The sequence below is a fragment of the Sebastes umbrosus genome, chromosome 5 (genome assembly GCF_015220745.1).
Source record: "Sebastes umbrosus isolate fSebUmb1 chromosome 5, fSebUmb1.pri, whole genome shotgun sequence".
NCBI classification, from domain to species: domain Eukaryota; kingdom Metazoa; phylum Chordata; class Actinopteri; order Perciformes; family Sebastidae; genus Sebastes; species Sebastes umbrosus.
In genome coordinates this window covers 1,189,216-1,206,007 of record NC_051273.1, presented here as the reverse complement: position 1 = coordinate 1,206,007, position 16,792 = coordinate 1,189,216, and the positions used below count along the sequence as shown (strand labels likewise).

The window sequence follows — 16,792 nt, the reverse complement described above, 5'->3', positions numbered from 1 at the left end:
ATATATAATAACAAAAATAAAAGAGGGGGTAGAAAATAATTAAAGGGACAAAAAAGAAATGCATAAATAAATAAGACCTTATTGATTTATTTATTTTTATGAATTTATATTTATTTTCTTATAATTCATATTATTATTATTATTATAAAATTTCACAATATATTATTTTAAAGTAAAATATAGTTTTGATCATCATAATTATTTCTCCTCTTTTGTTTTTGAGAATCCCGTTGCCGTGCAAAGTAAATTAGCAGATGTGCCTTAAATAAATCATGTAGTGCTGATTAGCAGAAAATCACACACACACACACCACTAAAAAATAATAGGCAGTAGCAACTGGATATAAATATAAATATAAATAAATATACCCAAATATATAATAAATATAAATGAATATAATGTTAATATCAATTCTATATATTTTAATTTAATTCAATTTAATTTAATTTAATTTAATTTATTGCCTCATTATGATTATTCTCCTTTTCAAGAGTGTCCTTGCCAAGACAAGCAGCAGCATATTAAACAAATCAAACAAATTAATCTAATTATACTTGAAGGCTAAAAAGATGACACATCTTTATATACAATGTTAACCAGAACCAGATTATATATTAATATTTCTGCACAGGCATTCATCTAGAAAATAGAAAATAAAAAGGATCAAAAACAGATTTTAGGCACCAAATCTTTCAGGATCTTTCATTTTTTGATGTTTCATAGACTAAATGATTATTGATTAATTGCAGCTCTAATCTGAAGCCTTCATATTACTCCTCTCTGATCTTTCTGGCTCAGGTGTTCAGGCTGCCAGTCGACTACACTTACTGTACACATCAACTCCTCTCAGTAATGGAAATAATGAGGCGGTCGTGCATTGATTTACAAAAAACATTCATTTATTACAAATATTTACACATATTACAAAATCAAGCCCGCACTCATTAAAACTGGTATAAGTGATCAATACATACCAACAAACCAATCAGCTCAATGAATGAAGCACAAACAAGAAAAAATAAACATCTGTGGAGATAAAACAGGAAGCGTCTCAGACTCTCTGAGGAGAAGAGACCCGCCACTATATAAAAAATAACTTCATCCAGCCGGAAACCGTCCAAACACAGACGGGCTCACTTAATGCACATCGACACCAGCTTCAGTATCGCATCCCTGCAAAGTAATCACATAAATCAGACATCCAGATAGAGTATGAAGTATGAATGGCATTTTGATTCTGAACATTTCTGCAGCTGATTTGAATGTTTAAATATAACAAACCTGATAAACGGGATGTAGGACAGACTGTACCTGCAAACAAAACACATTTTATGTCACAAAAATTATTACATTTATTATCATTATTATTATTATTATTATTATTATTATTATTATTATTACTATTAATAATACATATTTTATTTTATTTTATTATTGTTATTATTAATAACAATAATAATAATAATAATAATAATAATAAATATTTTCAGAGTGAAATCCACGAGGAGAAATCGTGACTCACCAGGTAAACGACAAGATTTGCAAGATGCAAAATAACAAAGCGAGTCCAAAGTTCTTCCACTGTAATAAAAACACAAGATCAGACCTAATCAATACTGTATCATGTTATTTATTAATTAGAGGTGATCATTAACTCCAAACTCACCCAGAAGGCAGCGCAGAGAGTCAACACAAGGCACGTCTATAGCAAACAATGGGACAACATGTAATCATAGCGTCATCATATTTTCCTTATTAACTTCCCTTTAGAGTAAAAGGAAATAATCATAAATTTGGTTTGTGTACTTACAATCATAATCGTGGTGGCCAGAGCTCTCGTTTTGTCACACATCCTTTTCACCTGCTTCATTGGACCCATCAGAAACATGGTACTGTTGGACGGGATCATAAAAAAAAATTAAGAATGAGTAGGTGAGTGAATTTATTTATTTATTATTAATTTATTATTATTTTATTGTTGCTATTATTATTATAATTATTTATTATCATTGTTTTATTATTATATATATATATACGTATATATATACATATAATAAATATATTATTCTATAGTAAAATATTGTTTTGATTTACATTTATTATAGTATTTATTTTATTTATATTTCTTATATATTTTTAAATACATTTTATTATTATTATAGTTGTTTTTATTATTATTATTATTATATAATTTTATAATATATTATTCGATAGTAAAATACTGTTTTAATTTACATTTATTTTAGTTGTTATTTTATTTATATTATTTATATATATTTTTATTTTTATAATTTATTATTATTATTATTATTATTATCTTTATTAGTTTTAGTTTTAGTTTTTTTAACACTGCTTTTTCATTTACAGTTACTATCTGTTTTTATAAGTACATATCATTTTATTTGTTATGGTTTGGGTTGTTGTAGTAATTTTTCTTAAAGGGACTGTTTGTAACTTTTCACACGTATAAATCACCCGGGTCGGTTTCCCATGCGATCTCGCATATGCGCGCTCGCGTGTCGCTACGCTGTTCAGACTCAGACTCCAACACAAACTACAGTGAAGCACCAAAACCTCTTGGTTGTATCTAGTGAAGCCCGTCTGTTAAACAGTGTTGGCCGCGGTCGGAGGACGCGGAGGAGACCGTAGCTTTGGTCTCCAGGACCGAAGTCTCTGCTCCTCTGCTCCTCTGCTCCTCTGCCTGCCTTCACTCAGCTCGCCCCACGCTCACGTGCATGCTGCTCACTCCACACTGCAGAAGAGTTAGTTTAGCTCTGAGAATATCTAGTGAATGTACAGTGGACGTTTGTGCAGAAATAACTGCTGCAGCTCCTCCAGACCAACAGAGGTTTCCCGTGTCTTGTGAAGTGACGGGGCTCCGCAGAGAGAAATGTTATCGTCTCCCACCAAAACTCCGGCGTCTCCCCCGTTCCCTCCGGCCGCGGTCGGGAGGCTGAGGCAGGAAAAGCCAACACTAGGATCAGCAGTGATTCATGGAGAGACCTTCGTCTGGTCAGCTAACATTACTGCCAAGCAGCTGAAATATAGAGTGATATTGTGCTTTTAGCTGACGTGTGTCTCCTCACTGTGTTGAGCGATGCTCGATCATGTCTATTTAGAGCGAGCAAGCGTGAACAACAGGACGCTGACTTTAGTTGACTTAACGGCCACAGGTGTCGCTGTTAACAAGACATTTCTGAAAGTTACAAATAGTCCCTTTAACATAAAACCATCACATTTTCATCATCACCTGCTTCAATCTTAGTAGTTGTGGATACTGACCTGCACAGAGTACAGATGTTTCCACAAGTGTAGAAAACAATGAAGAGGGTGAGTCCGATCCTGGGGATGAAGAGCATGCACACTCCCTGCAACACACACACAAAGACAGATTATTAACACATGCACACTCCCTGCAACACACACACACACAAAGACAGATTATTAACACACAAAGACAGACTATTAACAGCAGGTTTCATCTCTAATAGCTGCAGCTGGTAGTTTAAAGGCTGCTCAGTCAGTGAATGAATGAACATCTTCAACATTCCTCAGAGCCAGTAGAACCAGTAGGACCACATCACCTCTCCCTGCTGCTGCCTCTTCTTCCTGCTTGTGTTGCAGCATTAAAGCAGATTATAATACTTTATAATACATTACATAGTTTATTATTATTGACAGATCCTTACCAGAAGTGTGCACACGCCCCCCACCACGAAACAGGCGACGAATCCCTTCACACGAGTCCCCCAGCCAAGAGTCGAGGCTTCATTCACAGTCTGAGTTAACATAGATTACATTGAATTATTAATTAATATCTCAGGTGAGAGTCGAGGCTTCATTCTTCATTTTCTATCTGTTTATATCATGTTTATTTTTTGTTTATAGCTTATTTTGTATATTGTATATTGGTAGAAATTCAAATTTTTTTATTCTTATTTTATTCTAACGTTTTAATCTATTCTTTTGTTATTATACTGTTTGACTTGCACCAACAAAACCAAAGCAAATTCCTAGTGTATACCTCTTACACCTGGCAATAAACACCATTCTGATTCTGATTCACAGTCTGAGTTAATAGAGTTTATATTTTATTATTAATTAATATCTCAGGTGAGTCTGAGCAGCTGATGAGTTGTTTAGTTTTACCTGCATGACGGTTCGGTCATCTCTGCGCGCCTCCTCACCGCTCAGAACCGACTTTAATTTATCCATAATGACTGAAAGGTGAGTTTAAAGCTCAGGTAGTTTAGTGAAAAAGTTATTGTTGTTGTTTCCTGGAGCTCGAGAGGAAAGTTGCCGGTTTCCTCAAATCTGTCGGATGCTCAACAACCAGTCACGTGACACGTGGCTGCTGCTGCCAACCTGAGGAGCTGACAGGTAGACAGGTAGCTCACTTGGAGACAGGTGGATGACTTCATCACCTGAGAGGAGGAGCACAGAGCTCTCACTCTGATTGATTTATACCATCCACGTGAATTCATTTATAAGAAAAAAAAAATCACCATTAATTAAGAGTTTTTATGCTAATTAAAATTCATCTTATTTTAGATATTTAGTTTATGTGTATTTTATATTTTTCTTTCTTTTTTTTAAATTAATTTAGTGGCTGTTGATCAGATTAAACAACTATGGAAGAGTAAGAGTAATAGGGACAGGCATAAGGGGGAAATGACAGGAGGAAATGGTTTTATTTATTTTACATTTCGAAAATAAGGTTGGACTTTCAGTATTAGTGCCAGGCATAAGAAAATAATATAATAATAATAATAATCTGTAATATAATAAAGAAAATATATCAGAGGAAGAAGTTTTCTTTTTTTCTTTTTTCATTTCATTTTCTTTTATTTTCTTTTATTTTATTGCATTTGAGAATAAAGCCCAAATGCGGAGAATAAGATTTAACTTTCAGTTTTAGTTCCAGGCATAAGAAAATAATATAATAATAATCTGTAATATAATAAAGAAAATATATCAGAGGAAGAAGTTTTCTTTTTTTGTTTTTAATTTTTTTAATTTTTTTTTTTACATTTTGAGAATAAAGTCAAAATGTGGAGAATAAGGTTGAATTTAAGGTCTTAGTGCCAGGCATAATAAAATAATATTATAATATTCTGTAATATAATAAAGAAAATAAATCAGATGAGGGAGTTGGTTTTTTTTTGTTTGTTTTTTTAACATTTTGAGAATAAAGTCGAAATACGGAGAATAAAGTTGGATTTTCAGTATTAGTGCCAGGTAAAATAAAATATTATAATAACATTATCTGTAATATAATAAAGAAAATAAATCAGAGCAGGAACATCTTTTTTTGTTGTTGTTTTTTTGCATTTTGAGACTAGACTTCGAACCTTTGAGAATAAATCAAGCTACCAGTGTTAGCAATATACTGGAATTTAAATTTTTTCTCTATTTTTTGACATTTTATACCTCATATGTTAATCAATTATGTGAGAAAATAATTGCCAGATTGATCAATAATGAATATAATCGTTAGTCGCAGCAGTAGACTAATTAAATACAGTTGTTTCAGGTGTGCAGCACAAACCAGACTGATTGTTATTATATAACCAAAAGACATCAGAAGGAAAGTAAACCTCAGTCTTAAAGCTGTCAGACAGGATGGGCCACATATTTAAGAACAGAGTGATTCATCTGCTTCAACACAGAAGATCTTTGTTGGGATGTTATTACTGCCTCCTGCTGGGAGGAAGATTATTATGGGATTTTAATTATATAATAATGAGGAAAAGGAAATAACATTTATAGTGACAAAGTTTGTACATAGTGTCTCACAAAAGCATAAATTCTGTCCTCGTCCTGTTATAAGTTTTTAAATCACAGGAAACTGTGTAATTCTGGCATCAATTCTGCATTTATACTGTACGTTCAAGAAATATATTTCTTATTTATATCAATCTGGCATTTATATTTAATACACTTAATAGATCCCATTTCTCAGCATTTTGTATTTACTTTTATTGCACTGTGGTTATTTGTTATATATTACACGTCGTAATGCAAACATTTCATATTTCTTATATTCTCATTTTCTTATTTTTACCTTTAGTTCTTATATTTCTTTACATATATTGTGTTTATATTGTAGCATTATTTACATAATTACTTACTTCTTTATTTCTATTTTTTTTTTTACATTTCTTTATGTTTATATAAGAGCAACTGTAACGCCCCAATTTTAATAAAGTATTTCTGATTCTGACTGAAGTCCCGACAGATATTAAGACATTAAGTCGGATAAATACTGACAAAAAGAAGACACGCATAAACAACAGTAGCAACCACAATATAATCTGTAATAATAACGTCAAATATTTAAACAATTTTAATAAAATTCTTATTTTTGGCATTTGGTTTTGACTCAACATTATGAAACAAGTAAAATACTTAAAGACTTGCTTTCAAGTAAAACATTAAATGTACTGGCGATGATGTTTTCACCACCAGATGGCGTCACCGTTACTGAACATGTTTGACGAGACAAATGAAAAGCATGCAATCCATAAAAAATTGACCCTCATGAATGAGTTCATGTTCACTTTGTATGTGCAAATTGATAATAAAACAACAGATTATATAAAAGGAAACAGTAAAATAAATATGAATGAACAGTGGGTGTAAGGCTGAAAAGGGTTTACATCTGATTAAAGAAGTCGGAGGTAGAGATACTGTATATTTCTAATGTAAAGCATCCAGAAACCTTTTCCCTCGTCCGTCTGCACGCTTTGCTTGTAGTCGTCCTGCAAACATCAGATCCCTGATTTAATTCTGTTTATTATTTAGTCACAACACTAAGTTCTCTTCACAAGATCTCGTCCTCTGACTCCGGGTCCCGGTCTCTGGGCTTCAGAAGTCCCATTTCCATCGGAGGAGTCCTCCTCAGTCTGGAGCGAACAACACTGCACACAAACAACAAACAGTCACATATAATATAATAATATATCATATTAAGTGTGGATGAATCTGCAAGACTTCCAGGACAAACAGCAGCAGTTTATGGGATGTCTGGTGTGGAGCAGTTTCATTATCATAAACTGAAACTAAAATAAAAACAATATCCTTTATTAAGGGGAGACGCTACAGGTGAATAGGGTAAACATATTTAACTAATAGATATCACCATGAAACTTCTCCAGATGATTACTGACATTAAGATGATTATTTTTTGTATTACAAGTTTTCTGAAATGTTATGTTTAAATATGCAAATAATGCATTATCTTATTAACCCCTGAGACCCGCAGGATCGTGGGTGATCCCGACTGACTTTACTGTCTTTCAGAGGCTTCAGTTTTAGGGCTAGAGTGAAGATACTGGTATCATATGAAACTATAAAACCTGATGAATCCATCGGTACCAACCATGTCATACTAGCTTGTCATGAAGGAGGTTAAATAATGCTCCAAACTAGGGCTAAATTTTAGCGAAGAAAAACTGTCATGTCCATTTTCAAAGGGGTCCCTTGACCTCTGACCTCCAGATCAGTGAATGTAAATGGGTTCTATGGGTACCCACGAGTCTCCCCTTTACAGACATGCCCACTTTATGATAATCACATGCAGTAGTATTCATATATTTATTTTGTTTTTGTCAATTTTACTTTATTTCATTAATTTCCTTTATTTTGAAGATTTTTTGTTTCCCTTTGGTTTTACTTATCTTTGATATTTGGGAATGCAAAGGACTGTGTTTCTGTGATTCTTATGTGTAAATGGAAATGAGCACTGATGCAACGGTGAGCTGAACGTATAATCCTTGGCTCAATAAAAGGTATTTGAAAGAAAACTGTTTGTTTATGTAGCTACAAACTTCCAAGACATTATAGCAGGCACTAACAAAAACTAAAACTAAACCTTTCTGAAAAACTGCAACTAAACTAAAACGAGCAAACTAACTAAATCTAAACTAAAATAAAATAAAATAAAATAAAAACTAATATTAAAATGTATTCTGGTCGTGGTGTGGAGCAGGTTCTTACCAGCTGACGGTGCAGTAGAGCACGCCAACGACGAGCATGGCGAAGGCGAGGTGCCAGGAGTAACACATGGTGACGAACATCATGTTGTTGTGATCCTTCAGGTCCCACTCAGGACCGTGAGGAGGGTACAGCACGAAACCGATCTGCAGACACAGAGAGGTGAGTTATTATTATTGTTATTATTATTATTATTTTATTACAACATCCTCTCACACATTCCCAGGTTTACCTGCCAGAACCAGCTCCCCTGCAGCAGGGTGAGGCAGCAGCGCAGCAGCTCCAGCAGGATGTTCCCTCGGTGGAAGACCTCCAGGAAGGAGACCAGAGCCCCGCCGAAGACGGCGTAGAGCAGCAGCTGGTGCACGTGGACGTCCAGCATGCTCCGGCCGTGGAGGTGGTAGAAGAACAGAAATCCTGCAAAGACAAGAAAGAAAATATCTTTTCATCCATTTATCTTTGGGGGTACGTCTTTAAAAAAAAAAAAAAAAAATGTTGAGAACCACTGCTCTAAATAAAAAACATCAAAGTGTAAATACAAAAGTCCTTTTTTCTCACCTTCATTGAAGAAAGCCACAGCCAGCATTAACCTGTCGAGTGCCAGCGGAGCGGCCTCGGTGGTGTGTATAATCAGAGACACGGTCGCCGCCAGGCCGAAGAACAGATACATGGTGGCGTGCTGCCAGTTCATCAGATGTTCCCAGTGGTTCTCTGCAGAGTCGTACAGCTGGAGTCTCGGTCCGTCTGCTGCAAACTGCTCCGCCAGCATCCCTGAGGAGATCACAGAGGAGGAAACGCTTCAACATCTCCTTAAAGGGCGCGTTCTTTTGTTAAACTGTGTTAAGTTTGGAAATAACTGAAGGGGATAGTTTGGATCTTTTGAAGTGGTAGTTGTTTGTATACTCCTGTGTTCTGAGAGGTTAAATTACTGTTTTTGTGAATGGAGTCTGGTGGCTTTGAAGAGAGGATAGATAACAGCTTCAGTTCCCCGTCAGAAAGAGCTGTCTGACGGGGAACTGAAGCCGCTATCTTCGCTCTCTTCAAAGCCACCAGACTCCATTCACAAAAACAGTAATTTAACCTCACAGAACACAGAAGTTGCTGGTCTACCGCTGCATCGATCGGTTAGTTAGTTTGTGTTATTCTGGGACTTTCTGATCTGAACTAGCATGGTGTCCACAGCAGTACATTGATTAGCTTCTTAGCTTTTTATGTAGTGTTTTATAATTTTATAATTTGATGGTTTTATTGTTTATACTTATTTTATTTATCTTCATCATTTTAGTGTTTATTTTACTTTATTTCAAGTAATCAACATTTTAATGCTGATCATTATTATCTATTTTATTTTATTAATATTTCATTATTTTAATACAATCTGCTTATTTTGTTTTGTTTCTTAATTTTTATTTATTTAATTTTTATTGTTATTTTCATTTCCTTGTATTTTATTTATCTTTTATTATCTTAATTACCCATCTTTTAATGCTTTCTTATTAAATGAACTTTCATATTGGTTGTTTTGGTGTGCATTAGTCTCTAAATCCATTTTTAACGCTCTATATGTTGTCAGTCGTCTGTACAGCACTTTGAATTGCATTTGACTTGTTTAAAAGGTGCTATATAAATAAAGTTTGATTGATTGATTGATTGCTGCTGGTACTCCTGTCTGCTTCTCCAAACTGGGAGCACGCCGACCCCCAGGTCACATGGGAAAAAGTTTTTAGAAGAGCTTGAAGGGAAAATAGTATTTTGAACAAAATGTGAATGTTTGGATTTAAATACACGAGGAACGCCACCGGGTGCTACAGAATGATATAAAAACTTCAAAAAACCCTAAAGAATGGACGCGTCCTTTAATTAAAGAGTGGATCCTGTAAACCTCTGTGTGTCAGAACGTAACATACTCATTAAAGTTTATACGTTTAAATTGCTGTGGCGTCTGCTGGATTCCTGCAGACGACTCCTGAGTAGTTTAAAAGAGACCTCCAGTACTCACCAACGAAAGAGAAGAAGAGAACGACGGAGCTCTCGATGATCTCCAGGCGGCGCTGTGACGCTCTGCTGGTCAGCCGGGTGGAACCGATGTTCTTGTTCCTGCGGGTGGCGTGCCACAGCGAGTGCTTCCCCGTCCACCAGATCCCAGCGACCAGGAAGAAGCTTCCAGGCAACGCGTGGCCCTTGAAGCTTCCCATCACGCCCAACACCTGAATCACAGCGAGGAGGAGATGAATCTGTTAGCAGCTGTTTCAGATAAATGCATCATTACAGAGTGATAATTAATGGAAACCATGATCCTTTACTTTATTTCTTCTTGCACTAAAACAGAAAACACACAAATGAGGCTTTTATTCTCCTCTATATTTCATCAGCAATAAAAATGAGTTGGTTTCTTTAAAATGAAGGTCGTTAATGTATCAAAATAAACAAGATAATTTCACCACGTATACAGTTAGAAGTGTTCTTCAGTAGGCAAATGGGAGGGAAAAAGTGGAGGCGTTCCTGCAATTTAGTTAAAGAGCATAAATCAGCTATAATTAGATAATTAGTGTGCGTGTGGCGACGGCCCTCCAGCTGAACTCAGTACCCGTGTGTCTAGAAAGAGAAAGAAACCTGTTGGAGCATGGCCTTTAAACATGTGAACCTGTCTGCAGATTTTCTGTTTGAGTTATTCACAATGATTGCGTGCTGTCCCTGGTTATGATTTATGAAATGCCATTTCATTCAATATTAAATAAATAAAAAATATGGTTATGAAATAAGTCTTGAAATAAATAAATGAGGCATTAATATATAAATAAATGTAAATATATAAATGAGTCAATATAGTTAAATAAATATGCATATGAAATAAATACTAAAATAAATAAATGAGGCAATAATATATAAATAGATGTAAATATATAAATGAGTCAAAATAGTTAAATAAATAAATATGCATAGGAAATAAATCCTGAAATAAATAAATTAGGCAATAAATATATAAATTCATGTGGATATAATAAATATATTAATGACTCAATATAGCTGAATAAATAAATAAATAAATAAATATACCTATGAAATAAATCCTGAAATAAATAAATGAGGCAATACATATATAAATAAATATAAATATATATAAATGAGGCAATATAGTTCAATAAATAAATAAGGATATAAAATAAATCCTGAAATAAAATAAATGAGACAATAAATATATAAATACATGTAAATATAAATATATAAATGAGGCAATGTAGTTAAATAAATAAAAGAATATGGCTATGAAATACATCAGGAAATAAATAAATTAGGCAATAAATATATAAATAAATATAAATATATAAATGACTAAATACAGTTCAATAAATAAATAAATAAATAATTAAGGATATAAAATAAATCCTGAAATAAAATAAATGAGGCAAGAAATGTATAAATATAAAAAATAAATGTAAATATTAATTTATGAAAGACTCAATATAGTTCAATAAATAAATTGGTTTTTAATTTTTTTTTTAAAAGGACATTAGCTAGCTTGCTAATTCTTGTGCTTTGGTCTGAATCTGTCAGATAACCACGGCCCGTTAATTTGAATATAACAGATGGAAATAAACAGAACTGAGAAATAAATGGGGCAAATAAAAATCCCCTGAAATAAATAAATGTAGTCCTTATTTATTGACTCATTTATATTTTTATTCTATTTATTATTATTTATTTATTACAGGATTTATTTCGTAGGCACATGGGAGAAGTTTCAGCTGGTTGTAATGTGCAGCATCACCACTAGATGCCACCAGATCCTCCTCACTGCTCCTTTAAACCTGCAGCTGACCGATGTGTGATCGTGTCTGTGGCTGCAGAACAACCAGCCTGTCATCACCTGCTGTTTGTCCTCTCATAAGGGGAACGAACGTGTGCTCCATAAAAGGAACAAATAATCAAAAACACACTGGGGTGCACTCTTTTATCTATTGTGTGTCCACCCTCGTGGTTTCACTGTAAATATATGAAATTAATAGTATAAAGAAACCTGTTTGACTTAGTAACACATGATGCTCTGTACACTCAGAGAGAGACATGAATAGAGAGCAGAGAAGAAGAACAAGGTGCATCACGGCCGTGCTCTCTTTGTGATGGAGATGACCGACTGTATTCTGCACGACAACAAAGGGAACCTTTTGAAGGAGGAACGCTGAATAAAAACAGATTGTTTGAGATGTTAAACTGAGCTCCTGTGTGTGTGTTTGTCCTGTTCGACCTCTTCAGACGGAGGAAAACACTTCAGTTCCCTCGTCATGGCAATCACTCCCTCACGTCTGCTGAGAGCTGCTGATTGAACGACAACATCTGGTGCAGCCTCAGCTGTTCCCACACTTCCTCCAAGTCGAGGATTTCAGCGAATTAATGCACATTTTATTATCTTATAGTGGTGGAAGAAGTATTCAGATCCTTTAGTGCAGTAAAAGTACTGTGAGAATACTCCACTACAAGTAAAAGTCCTGCTGTCGAAGTAAAAGTATCAGCAAAATGTAAAAGTATTGATGTGTAATATTCATCTTATATATATTCATCTAGTCCCATATGCATGTAGCTCTATGTACATAACCTCTCTGTGTATAGATATAAATATAACTCCACCTGTATATATAATTTATTCTTTATAATACACTACTTTTTATACAATATTTCATCAGTATGCATCTTATATTTAATTCTTATTCATCAGAATATAACATATATCTATCCTTTGCACCTTAAATGTATCTGTATATATTTCTATTTATATACACCACATATATCTTCATTTGTATATATTGTCTTTGCACTCTGGTTAAATGCAAAACTGCATTTCGTTGTACTTGTTGTACTACGTGCAATGACAATAAAGTTGAATCTAATATAAAGTGTTCCCTGTCAGTGTTTTACTATCATATATCTGATGTTTCTGGATTAATATTAATTTTACTGTTGCATTTACCTCCTGAGACTTCACTTTACTGAAGTTACAGATATCATTTAAAACTAGAAAACCTAATGAATCCAATAATGGTACCAACCATGTCCATTTTCAAAGGGGTCCTTTGACCTTTGACCTCTAGATATGTGTGAATGCATTTGAAAGCAGGACTTTTACTTGTAATTGAGTATTTTTATAATGTGGTATTAATAGTTTTTTTTCCCCTCCACCACTGATTACACTGAGTCGGTAACATACTTGTTTGTTTTATTTAATATCAAATTATTAAATCGTCTATGCATTGAGTGACAAGACTGAAATTTCTAATCAAATGTCCTTATCTTATGTATGTTAAAAAAAATTTTTTATCAATGTTCTCATCATTTTATTTCCAACATGTCTTATATTATTGATTTATTTATTTATTTTGCACAAATTAAGATGGAAAAGACAAGAAAGAAAATATCTTTACATACATTTATCGCATTTATTAAATAGAAAGAAAGGAGTATGTAACAGGTAAATTATGAACATAATGCTACAATATATGTAGAGGAATATAAATAAATTATAAAAATAAAAAAATATAAGAAATTGTACAAATATGTGCATCAAACACATACAATATACTGTATATACGCAGTGTAAATAAGTAAATAAAAGGAAGTTGGATCTACTAAGTGTGTTAAATATAAATGCAAGAAGTATATAAGAAGTAATATAAATAGGAATTAAATAAGAATATTTCTTAAAATACACAGTATAAATGTAGTATTAATGCTAGAATGTATATTGAGTCAGTTGTAACTTGAACACAAATTAAGACTAAGCAAACATAACAAATAAATAAATAATACAAAGTGGGTATTTGAAGCTTCCAAATATATAGTGTTAAGACTATTATACAGATTAATATACAGAAATACTATGACTATATAATTGCGATGAAAAACAATTAGAACAAAATATATATAATAACAATAACAATAAATATATATAAAAAAAGATAAACATAACACTATGAGTGAAAAACATTAAAAAAAATTGTGTTATTGCTTTAACTATTTCTTTTATAAATTTTGGGGTATTTTATTTCCATTTCAACTTGTTTCTATTGTTGTAATTGTCTGATTTTATTTCATTGCAATTTTTTTTTTTTTTTATCTCTGTTTCAACTGTGTAAAGCACTTTGTGATTTGTTTTGTATAAATAAAGTCTATTATTATTATTATTATTATCATATATCTCTTTTTTCACAGTCCTGCATAGTGTGTGCAGATTGAGATAAATCATGTATAACATTTTTTAATTTGTTGGTGACACCATGGAGATCCTTCATGGAGGTTTAGATTCTATTTCAGGAACAACAAAAGCAGCTAAAAATTAACCATTTAAGGCCACAAAATGCTGACTCTGTTTTCCTCTGGCAGCAGACAGACTGTAAAGTTTATGAAGAGACAATGTGAAGTCTAATAAACATAAAGAGTAACTCATTAAATGTATTAAAGTCTGTCATCTGGGATTATTGGGTGTAAAGATCATTTTAAAGATGAGTCCAACATAAGAGCTTCTTTATATACTGTAAAAAAAAAAACTACTTTTATGATCTTTTTATTAAGTAAAGGCCTATAATATATAGTATAATAAATAGTATAATATAGGAAACAGTAGTTTTTATAGTATAAAGAGAGAAAAGGTGTTTTTTCTTACCAGCTCTGTTTGTCTCTGGAGATGAAAAGTTGAATATTCAGCCAGAAAAGAATCAGATCATCTTCATTTTCTCATCACATTGATCATGTTTCTCCTAGATAATAGATGTTTCTCCTCCTCCTCTGATCTCCAGCATGAAGACTCTGCAGAGTAAACATGAAGCTGGACCTGATCCGGATCCGGGTTCCTGCAGACCTCCAGACCTCCAGACTGTTTCACAACCTTTTTCTCTTTTTTCTTTTTTCCTCAAATCTTTCCAACAGTTCTTCATCCTTCAACCTCCCAATAAACCATCCTATTGGTCTACAGAGGAGAGCTGACGTCACCAGGCCGTGCTGTGATTGGCTGAGGTCGACGTCACTCTCAGGTGTCTTCTGTCCACGTGTGCACTTTCACTCCTCCTGCTGGCTCTGAGCTCGGTCTCTGCTGGTTCTCTGCTCTCTGGTCGGTCTCTCCTGGTTCCTCCCTCTGCAAGGAGGAAACCGCTACTTTCCATCCAGCCGGGTTAGAGGGGGGGCCAGACCAGACCAGGACAAGAGATCCAGCACGTAGACCTTCTGATGCTCCAGCTGGAGGTCTGACTCACATCACAGTGACTCAGAGCTGAAAGACCATCATGCATCTTTAACTTTGTGTTAAATTATTATATATCATACTTTTTTTATGTGTTCAAAATGAACCTTAAAGGGAGATTTGTCAAGTATTTAATACTCTTATCAACAATATGCTGCTTTATGCAAATGTATGTATATATTTATTATTGGAAATACATTAACAACACAAAACAATGACAGATATTGTCCAGAAACCCTCACAGGTACTGCATTTAGCATAAAGATTTAGCATGTCCGAAAAAAAGTAAAAAAAAAAAAAAAGTAAAAAAAAATGAATAATAATAAGTCTGAAAAATATCAACAAAAAAAAGTTTTTAAAAAGTTTGAATAAAGTCTGTAAAAGTCTGAAACAATGTCTGACAAATTCTGACACCTGTCCAAAAAAAGTAAAAAGAAAGTCCGAAAAATGTCTTGACAAATGCCTGAAAAATATCAACAAAAAAGGTTTTTAAAAAGTTTGAATAAAGTCTGAAAAAGTCTGAAAAATGTCCGAAATATTTCCGAAAAAAAGTACGACAAATGTCAGACAAACCTCCAACAACTGTCTAAAAAAAAGTCAGAAAAATGAAAAAAAAAAAAAAAAAATCCGACAAAATGTCTGAAAAATATCAACAAAAAAAGTTTGAAAAAAGTTTAAATTTTTTTTGAAAAAGTCTGAAATAAATATCCGAAAAAAGTCCCCAAATTGTCCGAAAAATATCAGAAAAAAGGAAATAAAAAGGTCTGAAAAATATGTCCGAAAAAAGTACGACAAATATCCAACAAATGTCAGACAAATTCTGACACCTGTCCAAAAAAAGTTTAAAAAAGTCCGAAAAATGTCTGACAAATGTCTGAAAAATATCAACAAAAAAGGTTTTTAAAAAGTTTGAATAAAATCTGAAAAAGTCTGAAAAATGTCCGAAATATTTCCGAAAAAAAGTACGACAAATGTCAGACAAACCTCCAACAACTGTCCAAAAAAAAGTAAAAAAAAAAAAAAATCAGACAAATGTTTGAAAGACATCAACAAAAAAAAGTTTGAAAAAGGTTTTAATTTTTTTTGAAAAAGTCTGAAATAAATATCCGAAAAAAGTCAAAAAATTGTCTGAAAAATATCAGAAAAAAAGGAAATAAAAAGGTCTGAAAAATGTCCGAAATATGTCCGAAAAAAGTACGACAAATATCCAACAAATGTCAGACAAATCTCCGACACCTGTCCAAAAAGAAGTTAAAAAAAATGTTCGAAAATGTCTGAAAAAGGTAAATAAAAAAATCTGAAAAATGTTCGAAAAATGTATGAAAAAAAGTCAGAAAAATATGCTCCAATCATAACAATGCAAACTGCAGCCCAACAGGCAACAACAGCTGTCAGTGTGTCAGTGTGCTGACTTGACTATGACTTGTCCCAAACTGCATGTGATTATCATAAAGTGGGCATGTCTGTAAAGGGGAGACTCGTGGGTACCCATAGAACCCATTTACATTCACTGATCTGGAGGTCAGAGGTCAAGGGACCCCTTTGAAAATGGACATGACAATTTTTCC

The 16,792-nt window shown here is 33.3% G+C and overlaps 2 protein-coding genes across 2 annotated transcripts; both read right to left on the bottom strand.

The window, feature by feature from the left end:
• Positions 1 to 878: 878 nt before the first annotated feature.
• Positions 879 to 4,439, bottom strand: sft2d2a (SFT2 domain containing 2a). Its single transcript, XM_037771100.1, has 8 exons — positions 4,151 to 4,439; positions 3,691 to 3,780; positions 3,284 to 3,369; positions 1,812 to 1,893; positions 1,668 to 1,703; positions 1,524 to 1,582; positions 1,283 to 1,312; positions 879 to 1,174 (listed from the first exon to the last, which is right to left on the bottom strand). The coding sequence occupies exons 1-8, from the start codon at positions 4,214 to 4,216 to the stop codon at positions 1,135 to 1,137; spliced, it is 489 nt and encodes a 162-aa protein (XP_037627028.1). The 5' UTR covers positions 4,217 to 4,439; the 3' UTR covers positions 879 to 1,134.
• Positions 4,440 to 6,300: 1,861 nt separating this feature from the next.
• tmem45a (transmembrane protein 45a) lies at positions 6,301 to 15,097 on the bottom strand. Its single transcript, XM_037771095.1, has 6 exons — positions 14,652 to 15,097; positions 9,996 to 10,203; positions 8,555 to 8,767; positions 8,229 to 8,413; positions 8,000 to 8,142; positions 6,301 to 6,921 (listed from the first exon to the last, which is right to left on the bottom strand). Exons 2-6 carry the CDS (start codon positions 10,189 to 10,191, stop codon positions 6,825 to 6,827), a joined length of 834 nt encoding a protein of 277 aa, XP_037627023.1. The 5' UTR covers positions 10,192 to 10,203; positions 14,652 to 15,097; the 3' UTR covers positions 6,301 to 6,824.
• Between the last annotated feature and the right edge of the window lie 1,695 nt (positions 15,098 to 16,792).

Coding starts and splice junctions, on each gene's coding strand:
- sft2d2a (XM_037771100.1), bottom strand. CDS start 4,216: ATGGATAAATTAAAGTCGGTTCTGAGCGGTGAGGAGGCGCGCAGAGAT. Junction 3,781..4,150: donor ATGACCGAACCGTCATGCAG/GTAAAACTAAAC, acceptor ATGTTAACTCAG/ACTGTGAATGAAGCCTCGAC. Junction 1,583..1,667: donor CTCTCTGCGCTGCCTTCTGG/GTGAGTTTGGAG, acceptor TTTTTATTACAG/TGGAAGAACTTTGGACTCGC.
- tmem45a (XM_037771095.1), bottom strand. CDS start 10,191: ATGGGAAGCTTCAAGGGCCACGCGTTGCCTGGAAGCTTCTTCCTGGTC. Junction 8,414..8,554: donor TGTGGCTTTCTTCAATGAAG/GTGAGAAAAAAG, acceptor TTGTCTTTGCAG/GATTTCTGTTCTTCTACCAC. Junction 8,143..8,228: donor AGGGGAGCTGGTTCTGGCAG/GTAAACCTGGGA, acceptor CTGTGTCTGCAG/ATCGGTTTCGTGCTGTACCC.